The 12,406-nt window shown below is 47.1% G+C and overlaps 1 protein-coding gene across 12 annotated transcripts in view; it reads left to right on the top strand.

The window, feature by feature from the left end:
• The window catches only part of CACNA1C (calcium voltage-gated channel subunit alpha1 C), a 786,403-nt gene that overhangs the window by 597,367 nt on the left and 176,630 nt on the right, over positions 1-12,406 (top strand). For 9 of the 12 annotated variants that reach the window (XM_066258219.1, XM_066258227.1, XM_066258220.1 and 6 more), the window contains exons 6-7: positions 8,480-8,575; positions 10,992-11,082. In XM_066258219.1, the coding sequence (XP_066114316.1) occupies positions 8,480-8,575; positions 10,992-11,082 (187 nt within the window). The remainder of the gene's footprint in view (positions 1-8,479; positions 8,576-10,991; positions 11,083-12,406) is intronic. The other 3 variants (XM_066258229.1, XM_066258231.1, XM_066258230.1) reach the window with 1 other exon arrangement.

Genomic DNA, 12,406 nt, shown 5'->3' with positions numbered 1-12,406 from the left:
AGAAATGACTGACATTAGCCCTGGCCAGCTGGCTCAGTGGGAGAGCGTTGGCCCTGCGTGTGGAAGTCCCAGGTTCGATTCCTGGCCAAGGCACATAGGAGAAGTGCCCATCTGCTTCTCTACCTTTCCCCCTTTCCTTTCTTTCTCTCTTTTCCCCTCCCACAGCCAAGGCTCCATTGGAGCAAAGTTGGCTTGGGTGCTGAGGATGGCTCCATAGCCTCACCTCAGGCGCCAAAATGGCTCTGGTTGCAAAGAAACAACATCTCCTAGTGGGCATGCCGGGTGGATCCCAGTCGGGTGTATGCAGGAGTCTCTCTGTCTCGCCAAAAAATACAAAAAAAGAGAAAGAAATGACTGACATTTACACTCTGAGGGGACAAGGCCCTCAAAAAAAGGAGTTACCAGAAAACATCACTGGACTGGGTTGGAGAAGGGTTGGGGACTTCAGTCATTACTTGTCCCTTTCATATCATACCACATGAGAATGACCATCTGCTACTCAACCTTGCCTTGGGAAACTAGAATTATGTCCTCTCCCAACCTAAGAGTCGTTTTGTGCCTAAAAGAATTGAATTTCCTAAGGACTTCTACAAGGAAAGGACACTGTCATCCATGTCTAGAAGCTCCCTGTTGCATCCCCAATGGTTGCAATAGGGTGTTTTCTCTTAGCAGTCTGGAGGGTGTCGGCCCCTCCTGTGTGACCAGAGGTCCTATTCCCCCATAGTCCCAAGGGCTTGGAAATGTTCCACACTGCCTGTCAGCCCTAATGAAGGTGAGGTGGGGGTAGGGAAGGAAAGGAGAAGGAACACGTGTTTATTTGCTGCAGCTGAACTTCCTTCCCCTGCCTCCTCCTGCCACCACCCACCTGCCTTCACACCCACCCGCTCCCTGCCTCCCCATAATAACTGAGATGGCCCGACTCAGTGGTGCCACAATTGTGGAGAGAAATTTTCTGCTCGGAGCACTCGATGTTTACTGCCTGCTGGGAGCACAGCGACCTAGGTTTCCTTGAATTAGAGCTGCAGATCAAGGGCATGGACGCCTCCTCCCAGCTTAGAGCAGTGATAATTACTATAATAATGATGCATCATGTCTATATTGTGCCTTTTTTAATAAGGCCACTTTTCTGGCTCCTTAATATTTAATCCTGTTTTATATTTTCTTTCTGATGGCTCAAAATCAACCAGGTTTTAATTGCTTCTGTGGAGGAAGGCATGCTGGGCCTGGGCTGGCAGGCAGTGGTTGAGCCAGCTCTGAAGATTGGTGGCACCTTTCTCTGTGACCTTTCAACCCAGATGGCTGCCATGGTGGGGACCATTATGCTTTCTCTCTCACCATCTCTTGTTTTTTTCCCCACTGCAGTTTGCTTTTCTTCTCTGCTACTACCTCTCTTTCCTATATGAGAGACCTATAACTCATCATCTAGTTCAATTTATTTATATAAGAGATGAGGAAAATGAAACCCCAGAATCATCAGGTGACTTGTCAAAGGTTTGGAACTGTTCAGTGACAAGGCCAAGAAAGGACTGCCTAGCATTCCCTAGACTTCCTGCCTGGGGATGTTTCTGAGACTGAGCTGGATAGAGACATATAAAGAGCTCCTTCACCTGTCAGCTTGAGACTACCTGTAGCCATGTGCTTGGTGTACCAACCTGCAGAAACGTAGTCAGGAGTAACTTCCCAAGTTTTTTTTTCTGCAAGAGAAAAATTTGATGGAATGTAACACAGTTCCTCTGTAGAGACACTCTTGGGGCAGTTCGATTCCATTCTGCTGTGGGGCTAAAACAATAGCATGGTAATGCCCTATACCACTTGTTCTTATCAATAATTCAGCCTGCGAACATGTATTTAAGCAATCTTATTCTGGAGGTTCCTGATGTAACCAAGAAAGTCCTGGGCTCCAGGACAGCCATTCTCTGCCATTATTAGCTGTCACCTTTAACTTTTGGGAGGGACTACCCTTCACCTGCCAATGGAATAATGCTATCTACCTTGCCTGCCCAGGTAGATGGTAAACTGGGTAATTCAGGCAGAGGTTAATGAAGATGGAGGCATGGGTTCAAGAAATGAGCAAGGGATAGTGCAGGACCCAGAGGGCAGCACCCAGAGGGAACTGTATCACTGCAGGCCTGAAGGGACCAAGTACTGTTTCCAGAAGTTAGAGGGGGTGGTCATGACAAGAGCAGCCTGGATTGGGCCCAAAGGCTGTCGTTTCCTGACTCTTGGAATAGTTCAGGGGAGGTGGACAGGCACTGCAGAGGAGGATATGATATGTAATATCATATCTGTAAAAGCCCAGAGGTTGTGATAAAGGTGGCACATTTCAAAGGACAATGAGCAGGACAGCCCAGTGTGGGTGGAGAGTTTCTGCTAGAAGTAACAGGAAATAAGGGTGAATAGATAGAGCTTTAGTTGGCTGGGGCCGTCTGAACAACAGAACAACAGATATTCACTGTTCACAGCTCTGGGGGCCAGTCCAAGGTCAAGGTGTCAGCAGAGTCAGTTCCTCCTCAGGGCCGTGAGGGAAGCAGGTGCCCCAGGTCTGTCTCCACAGCTTGGAGATGGCCCTCTTCTCCCTAGGTCTTCACGTCCTCTGCCCTCTGTGAGTGGCTGCGTCCAAATTTTTTTTTCTGAGTAGGATACTGGTCATCTTGAATTAGAGCCCAAACTTATAACCTCATTTTAATTTAATTACCTCTTTAAAGAGTCTATCTCTTCCAAATACAGCTCTAAGATACAGGAGTTAGGACTTAAATATATAAATTCTGAGGGGACACCTTCAGCGATCACAGATAGGATAGAACCAAATGGCAGGGAGTTTTAGGGTCCAGATTGGAAGCAGTAAGGTAGGGAATTAGGGATCCTTTTGCTTGTTAGCCCTATCTCTGATTAACACTTTTGGGAAAATGAATTCTTATTATACCATTCATATGCTAAAAAGATAATAAAATGGGCATCTGCCAGTAAGTGGCACAGGAAGTGCTTCGGTCCCGTCTCAGCATACGCGGGAAACCTGGGATCAGGGCCTGGCTGACCTGGAGTCAGCGCTTCAGCTCTGCATGGCACCGGAGAGCTCAGGGTGGGTAGAAATGTCTTCATCTACTTACTTCCTGGGGTGTCTGGCCTGGATGCGCCAACCTTCTTTCAACAAGAGGAGAGCAGAGGTTACAGCACTTGATGCATTCTCTGACCTCAGCTAACAAGAAGACCCCAGCTAAGCTCCAGTATGAAGACTAGGCAGATCTCAAGAGAGGCCACCCATTCTCACCGACAGTCACAACAGGGCACTGCAAAGCTTTATCCCCACGACAAAGTCAGAGCCATTTTGTGTGACCGAGGATTCCAGACCTATGCAGATTCCTCCATCTCTCCCCAAGTTCATTCCTTATTCCCTCTGGAGCTTTGCTCTAATGTCACTCAGTCCGTTGCGATGCATAACAAGACCTGAGACAGAGGCGTCAGGAAGCAAGGCCAAATATTTCCTATGTGGAGAGTTCTCCATATATCTCCTCCAGCCTCAGGAATGAGAAAGATGGGAAGGCGGGAGGGAGGGAGGAAAAGACAGGAGGAAAAGTAGAGAAAAGGACAGAATGCCTAAGAAGATTTGCTTCCTGTTTCCTTTGCGGATCGATTGCTAAGTAACCTTAGTGACTGCCTTTGTCTTCATCAGTATGAAGTTGCTCTTGCTTTCAGACCTTGGCCCCTCCTGAAGTTATGGTTCATGTAAAAAAAAAAAAAAAAAAAAAAAGGAGTTATGTAAATGAGTCTGGCCATCTTTGGGCACACATGTTGCATCACGTTTGCATCGTGTTGGCTGAGTGAGACCTAGTTTCTTTTTATGGGACACACGCATGTGAACGCGCCGGAGCAGCCTGGAGCAGACGAATCGCGTGGAGGCTTGTTCTCAGCAGCACAGGACCTGACTGGAGAAGCTCCTTAGTTTCACAGGGATTGTGTGACTGCGCCTCTTCTTCCCCTGGTGACCACAGCCGCAGAAGGGCTGGCCGGCCAGTCTGTGCAGCATGTTTTCCAGGCACTGCCTGGCATTTAACAGAGGATTCCTAAACTTTAGTGCATCAACTGTCAGAGGGTTGGCACATCCAGATGTACCAGGAAATACCGGTCTCCACAGCAGCTTGGATCTAGTGTTCCTCTCCCGGTACAATTCATGGGATTCCCAGTGTTAGGAAGTTATCTCCCATCAGATGTGGCTCATCATAATCCACACAACTATTCTCCAAGCAGATCAGTGGGCAATGGTTACTGTTAGACCAGAACTGTACCTCCTAAAGACACAGAAATTGTCCCAGTAAGGACCATTCAAGCAAGAGCTGCCACCAAGAGTAGAAGTTTGGTAGAAAGACGCCATTAATTCAAGATGTAATCAGTTGTTGGCAGGATGGACTCTACACACACATTGTAGCCATTGGTGGTATTCCTAAATATGTAATTATGTTCTTCACCCTCTGCCATGGCAGCTGTTAATTACTCTCTCATGAAAATCTCATTTTCTTTTGGATTCTTCTCAACAGAAGCCAAAGGATAGGAGAGCCCAGAGACCCAGTATGTAGTATCGGTGAAATCAGAAAGTCAGAAAAGCAGATTTCTGTCTAGTGGTCTTCCTCAGAATTCTTCATCCTAAATCCATTCAGGAAATCACATAGCATTCCAGAGGTCTTCCTCAGAATTCTTCATCCTAAATCCATTCAGGAAATCACATAGCATTCCAGAGGTCTTCCTCAGAATTCTTCATCCTAAATCCATTCAGGAATCACATAGCATTCACCATGTCATCTGCAGATGCACAGACACCAAGCTTCACTCCTCAGGGCCTCCGCTGGGCTGCCTTTAGAGGAGAAGTGCCATTGGGCACGTAGGTTCTTTGACATCTTCCTGCCTTGGTTTCCAACCAGTTCACTGTCTGAGTGTCCAAGAAGGAGTCAGGCTGTCCATCTCGGCCCCAGAATTAGTGTATTTCCCCATGTATAAGACACACCCATGTATAAGATGCACCTTAATTTGGGGGCCGAATTTTGAAAAAAAAAAATGTATTACATAAAGTTATTAAAATCAGATTTCATTCACCATAAAATTCATACAACTCCCCATCACTGTGAAAACTCCCATCCATTAGTTTGTCCTCATCTATGTCTGATGATGAATCACTGTCTTCATATATTGCCTCATCCTCAGTTCCGTCTATAGCATTTGAAATTCCACACTTCTTAAATACAAGTAAAAAAATCTACGACCACTGAGTAAGACGCAGCCAGTTTTTAGACCCCAAATTTTTTGGGAAAGGGTGCGTCTTATATATACATGGGGAAATACGAAAGTATTCAGTATTTAATTCTCAACTTTCAAATGTTTGGCCACTAACTTTCCAAGAAGGAATTCAAGCCCATCTCTCTAGGGTAGCAACTCCCTTAAGGAAGCAGCCATGATCCTGCTGTCTAATCCTTTAGTGATAGGAAGACAACTGCATCTTCACCCATCTTGTTCCCTTGCATGCTTATGGGATGAACTGTTAAAAATTAACAAGCTCTAATATGTTAATGTACTGTTCTGTATGATAATATTATTTCAGCAAGGAACTTTCTGATATAACTTCACCCAAAAGTGCAGATCTAGTGCAGACTACTGCCTACCATCAAGGGACGTGATTTAGATGTTCTTCAGATCACTTCCACACAGGTGGCTGCCAACTTCACCCTCATGAAAGACTGGGCCTGGTGAAATTCAATGATTTTATCATGCTCTTTCTATTGTTTTTATTTTTTTTATTGATTGATTGATTTTAGAGAAAAAGGAAGGGAGAGAGAGAGAGAGAGAGAGCAAGAGAGAGGAATATAGATCTATTTCTGTATGTGCCCTGACCAGGGGTTGAATTGGCAACCTCTGCACTTTGGGAGGATTCTCTAACCAACTGAGCTATCTGGCCAGGGCACCTTCTATTGTTTTTGAAGGTATCACACATTTTTGAAGATGAACAAGATTGGACAATACTGATGCCAAAGCCAAAGGTTGGCTAATGCTTCTATGTAACAGGTTACAGTGTTCTTGACTTTTCAACATTGGCTCCCAAACAACTGTGTGAATAGAAACTTGGTGACTGGCAGCTTCTGAATAGAAGACTTCTCAGGCTCTGGCCAGTTGGCTCAGTGGTAGAACATCAGCCTGGCGTGTGGATGTCCCGAATTCGATCCCCAGTCAGTACACACAGAAGAAGTGACCATCTGCTTCTCCACCCCTTCCCCTCCCCTACTATCTCTGTCTCTCTCTCTCTTCCCCTCCCACAGCCATGGCTCGATTCATTTGGGCGAATAGACTTGAGACACTGAGGATAGCTCCGTGGCCTCCACCTCAGGTGCTAAAAAATGGCTCGGTTGCTGAACCTTGGAGCAGTGGCCCCAGATGGGCAGAGCATTACCCCCTAGTGGGCTTGCCAGGTGCATCCTGGTCAGGACACATGCAGGAGTGTCTCTCTGCCTCCTCTCCTCTCACTAAAATTTAAAAAAAAAGAAAAAAGAAGACGACTTCTCAGGAGATGTTCACTTGGGTGACTATTATTCTAAGCAGAGACATACCTTCTTTTCTAGAAGCCAAATCTGAGACATTCATTTTGGCTCCTTTCAGTACTGTTTTTCAAATGGGAATTTTCAGAAGTAAAAAAAAAAAAAAAAAAATAGTGGTACTTGTGAAGTTTATGCTCATTCCAAGTTTTGTCTTTTAAAGATGTGTGTCTGGAAAATGGCCCTTTACGTAGGTTAAAAGTAAGGCTGACTCTTTTTTTGTCATGAGCAGCCTTCAGAATTCTCACAAGCAGTACTCAAGGATGTTTATTAAACCTCATCTGAATTCCGGGGGAAGAAAGTGAGGTAAAGGAGTACCTTCCCTTCATGCCCTTTCCTGGGCCACCTGTCCATCCCTCCTCGGGACACGTGCTTCTGCTCCTGAGTGGTAGGAGAGTTCCCTCCTCACTGGTCCTCTGCGACTGCCTGACTCACCACTCGTCCCAGCATCCTCCATAGGAGCCTGGCAGAGGTGCAGTTAATGCCAGTTCTATCAAAGGGCATGGAAAAATTCTCTTTCTCGGCAGTTAGCTAAAGCATTTGATAAGCAGAGCTCCAAGTCCACTGCAGAATACAGGACCCCGTGCTCCACTTGCAACGATCGTCATCTTCACGCCCTTGGCAACACACCCTCCTCAACTCCAGCCCCAGCCTGAGAGAAGCTTCCAGAATTCTTTCTTATACACAAACGTCCTCAAAAGACCACCCACTAACAAGCAATTTTGCCACTCTCTTCTTTGCCTATTTAAACCTATTAAAAACAGATACATGCATGTTTGGGATGGGATCAGACCTGAGGCACTTGGTAGGGCTCTACTAAATGGAACTGAATGATTGAACTGGACAAAGGGGCACATAGATCCACAGTTGTTTTCTACCTGCAAGGGCGTGATCTGGTTGTAAGAGGTGTCAGGGGACACCAAGGCTGTAGATTGATTTTAGCAGTTAGCCCCTGGGGGTCTGTAAAAGGACACCCCCCAAAGAAGGCTGCAGGGTGGCCCCTTCTGGAAGGCCCTCCCCTCAGGGCCACTGACCAGATAGACCAGTACAGCCTGAAGCCTTGCCGGAGACATTCCTACTCCCAATGTCCACCGTCTGTTTTGTGTCATTAGTTCATGTGATTTGGGGGGTTTTGGTTCTACAGTGTGTCCATAAAGTCATAGTGCACTTTTGACCGGTCACAGGACAGCAACAAAAGATAATAGAAATGTAAAATCTGCACCAAATAAAAGGAAAACTCTCCCAGTTTCATACCTATTCAGTGCAGTTTGATGTGGGCTTATGCACAGATTTTTTAGGGCTCCTTAGGTAGCTATCCCGTATAGCCTCTACAGACTCGTCACTGACTAATGGCCTACCAGAACGGGGTTTCTCCACCAAACTGCCGGTTTCCTTCAACTGCTTACCCCACGAGTAATGTTATTCCTATGTGGTGGTGCTTCGTTATAAACGTGCTGATATTCACGTTGCACTTTGGTCAACAATTCGAATTTAGTGAGCCACAGAACACACTGAACTTTCCTCTGTACCGTCCACATCTTGACTGGCATGGCCGTGGGCTGCTCCGCTGTATACACGGTGTTATGTCATCATTTGCACATGTGCACATGCTGCCACATCATCCTACAGAAACTGGGAGGGTTTTCTTTTTATTTGGTGCAGATTTCACATTTCTATCGTCTTTTGTTGATTTCCTGTGACCGGTCAAAAGTGCACCATGACTTTATGGACACACTGTATTTTATTATGTTTCCATATTTGTTTTGATTTATTGCTTTTTACAATGTTTTAGTTTTTATTTTTGGAGATGAAAATGAATGCCCTATGTGAAAGCTGAGTTCTTTGTTTCTTTCTTTTGCCCGTGGCTGACTGCATGCTCGCTCTGTCTTGTTCCTGGTCCTTGAAAGTGGCCATCTTGTCTGTGAAAGGAGGCGCTCCAGCAGGCTTGCTTGATCAGAAGAAAGGGAAGTTTGCTTGGTTTAGTCACTCCACAGAAACCCATGGTAACGTTCCCCTGTGCTCTGTGCGTGTCAATGTGTGTGGCTACATACCAGGCTGGATGGCTTTTGGTGGTCATGTGTGTGCATATGTGTGTGTCTATGTTTGCATGTGTGTGTTTTTGTGAGGGAGGTGGCAGTCTGTCTCACTCATAGCCACTGCCTTGTCATCCCATTGTATGTACAAAGTCAGCAGTCATGATAATCAGCAGCTGTCCTTTGATGGAACATTCTTTTTGAATAGTGCCGGCCAAGGGCAAGATCACTGTCAATGCCAGCTTGGTCCTGGTATAGGCAGTGCTTTGATTTATAAGATAATATGGTTCCTCCTACTGCCCGGGCCTGCCTTCTCCTAAGAAGAAGGCATTGTCTTTCCATGCCTACCACTACCATCACACTATGCCACACCCAAGGGGCTCTCTAGGAGCAAAGTGTCACAAGGTGAGATAGCTTTATATACACAGCTCAGCTATTTAAATAACATTGTTTAAAGAGTTAAAGGAACCTTTGGTCAGAAATGGCTGGAGATAGATTGAGAGGTGGAAGGCTTTTAATTATATTACTTCCTCATCAATGTGGATGGACCAAGGAATTCTGGCAAGCTCTGAATGTCTTAACTTCCCAGTTCCCTAAGCTAAAGCCATCTCTAAGGTCTGGTCTTGCTCACCAGCTCCCTCAGACCTCGGGCTGCAAAGAGAATGTTAATGCTGTAAGATTCAACACTGCCCTTCGGCCTCTCACCATGCTCCAATGATGTCCCCGTAGTCTGATTCAGCTGTAAGAACCTGATCTGTCCTAGAGTGTAGGGAAGGGAGTTGGTCACCAAGGGGACAATCTAAATGCACATGGTGCAGATGTACTGTCCTAACCCACTGTGTGACCTTGGGCATCTGTCCCTTCTTTACTCCTCACTTTTTTTTCCTGGGAAGTGAAGGGGACAAGTTACAGCTAGATAATGTCTGAAGTCCCATCTATCTCCAAACATTTTTAAAATGGAATCCAGATTGTTCACAACCCAACTTTGTTAAAAATGAGTCCGAAGGTGGACAGGTCTTTCATACATGACAGTTAAACACACGGTAAGTCATGGGCTTTTCTTTATATCTTCAATGGTCTTGAGATTCTTCTCACCTGTCCATCTTGAGTTCATCCACAAGAGAAGAAACTGGGAAAAATCCACATTCAGCAACCTTATCCATATAAGTAATAGAAGCCTTTTCCTGGGCTGTGGTGGGCTCCGTGGAACTCATCACGTAGTGCCACGTCACCTGATGCCACACCCTCACTAGCTGCAGATTCTCTGGCCGCCGGGGGCTACCAGCTTTGTCTCCACACAGGAGCTGTGCGCAGCGAGAGCTGAACCAGGACCGAGCTGTGACGGCCCCTTAGAGAACAAGGGTTGCCACAGATGAGGAACTCAGTGCTAGGTCATGTTAGAAGGGCAGTAGAAGGCAGAGAAGGATTCCCTTGAGTTAAATTTTTATTTGGAACCAAAAATAATAATTTTTAAAAATGGCTTCTTTTAAGCTGTCAAATGAGTTCTATGGAGAAAACTCCCGCTGGTCTGAAAGCTCAGGATGCACCAGTGGAAAGAGAAGTCTGTGTCAGAGTCAGCCGGTTGAGGTAGGAATGTCAAGGTTGCTGGAAGGGGAGACTGCGTACCTGCAGTCTGTCTTCAAGCCACGTGCCAGCTTAGTGTGGTGGGTCCCTCCTTCCTGAGGTCTGCAGTGCTAGTTTGAATCGTAGTGCACAGTTCTGCTCAAGCTCTTTGTGTCAGGTGCTGTCCTCAACATAACAGACTCCCCATAGACGCTGCAGGAAAGGGGCTTTCCTTAAATCTATCTAGTAGTTCAAGCGGGTGGCAGAAATGCCCTTTCTACAAACAAGCTGGACCTTAAGTTTGGGAATAGAGCCCCTTAGAACTGGTGGGTAGAAAAAATAAGGGAAATGAACTATTTTCAGGAAAGCTCCCCTTTCTGTGGCAAGCAGTGGATGTATGCATGGGAAAAGCTTGCCCAGCTTCTCTGAGGGCACAGAATTGAGGGTAGATGAAGGTTCGATGGGGAGTGTTTTCAAGATGTCTCCTATATGGTAAATGGTCATATCACCAGGACTCCTTCCACATTCCCACTCTGTACAGTGTCCTTGGCAGCACGCTGTACCCTAGACAAGCAGCAGGCATGTCACCCCTTGCAGAAATCCTGGGCAGTGCCAGGGCCTCAGCCTGCTCCCAGCAGCACCCCTACCCCTCACCAGCAGGTGCAGCTGGCCCCCTTCCTCCCCACAGCACCCCGCCTCCCCACTGCACCCCTCCTCCCCACTGCACCCCTCCTGGGATTGAGTGTACTGCAAACTAATGCTCTTCTCCCCCCTTCTCCTCCCCACCCTCGTGCCTTGTTCTGTATCCCTTTGACTCTTGCAGTGAGTATGCCCACAAGTGAGACGGAGTCTGTCAACACTGAGAACGTGGCTGGCGGTGACATCGAGGGAGAAAACTGTGGGGCCAGGCTGGCGTGAGTAGGCACGGCAAACCCAGGGTTGGGGCTATTCCGAGGGACCCCGTCAGGGAAGCAGCGTCCTGAAGACAGAAGGAGGTGGCTCATCGCAGTCACCAGTCTGGGCAGAGATCAGAGCACGGCAAGTAGCAGACAGCTGTGTGGAGTGTGGAGGGCACAGGGTGAGCCCAGCCCCAGGCAGTGGAAATGAGTCTTACACTGAGACCACTCCTCGACTCAGCACTTGTGTGAGGCTCCAATCTGAGCTCCTTTCCCTCACATCGGAGAAATACAGAAAAGAGTGTGTGTTGGGGGGGGAGTGACCCTGAAGCCCCTTTCCTCCCAGCCCCTCATTCCCTTTCATAAGGGACGGCTATGTTAGTGTTCCCTGGTCCTGCTAACCACCCTGTCCGTTGTGATCAAAGTGACCTAGACGGAAAGCATACAGGTAAGAAAATACACTAGGAGGTGGTAAACATGTCGGTCCTTACCTGCATCTCAAACTTATCTGTCTGGTGAAGGGAAGCAGGTGCCCAAAGTGCAAACTTGAGTTAAGAAACTCGGCTGTGCTGAGACGGTTGCTGGCTCTCTAATATCAACCCCAGCCTAGACATCCAGGACTCCCTTTCCCTGGGTCCAACCCCTGGGCCTGGCTTCGATGAGTGACTCTGGCCTGGGATGGGGCCAGGCGTGAGGAGGAACAGTCCCACAGCGGTTATCACCATCGCCTATCTTAATTCAGTCTTAAAAGTGGAAACCAGTAGTCCCTGGAAATGTTCCCCTCAAAAAAAAAAAAAAAATGAAGGGGACCAATGATTTACCTGCTAAAAATAAGGAAGCTGTTGGCTTTACTACAAGTGTCTTAGAAGGCAGAGTTCAAAGATTCAAGTCATATTCTGTCAGGGAGTCACATTGACCTTGAGCATGAGGCCTCCTCCTGACAAATCAGGTTTCAGGCTGGGAAGTAGAGACTGTTCTTCTAGTGCCAGGGACAAAGAAGACCTTAAACTCACCTGGACGCCGACAGGCAGTGCAAAGAGAAGGCTCTGAGCAGACCCATCTCAGGGAGAGTGAGTTTCTAATCCACTCCATTTTATCTCTCCCTTCCTCTCTGAAATGACTCAGCAGTCTGGGCAAACCCACCCCTTTGTACAAGGTTAACCAGGTCTAAACATAAGCCGTGCAGCCTTAATAACGGCCACTGCGCCAACGAAGAGGGAACAAAGGCTGAGGACAGACCCACTCTTGCACCTTCTGCTCCTGGGTCCGCGGGGCCTTCAGAATCACTCACTCTGACAGCGGCTCCGGGGAGTCTGCACGGCAGGTTTCTCAGCATTGTCGG

This window comes from Saccopteryx bilineata, chromosome 2 (assembly GCF_036850765.1).
Source record: "Saccopteryx bilineata isolate mSacBil1 chromosome 2, mSacBil1_pri_phased_curated, whole genome shotgun sequence".
Taxonomy (NCBI): domain Eukaryota; kingdom Metazoa; phylum Chordata; class Mammalia; order Chiroptera; family Emballonuridae; genus Saccopteryx; species Saccopteryx bilineata.
The sequence above is the reverse complement of the archived record's forward strand: the minus strand, read 5'-3'. Positions and strand labels throughout refer to the sequence as shown.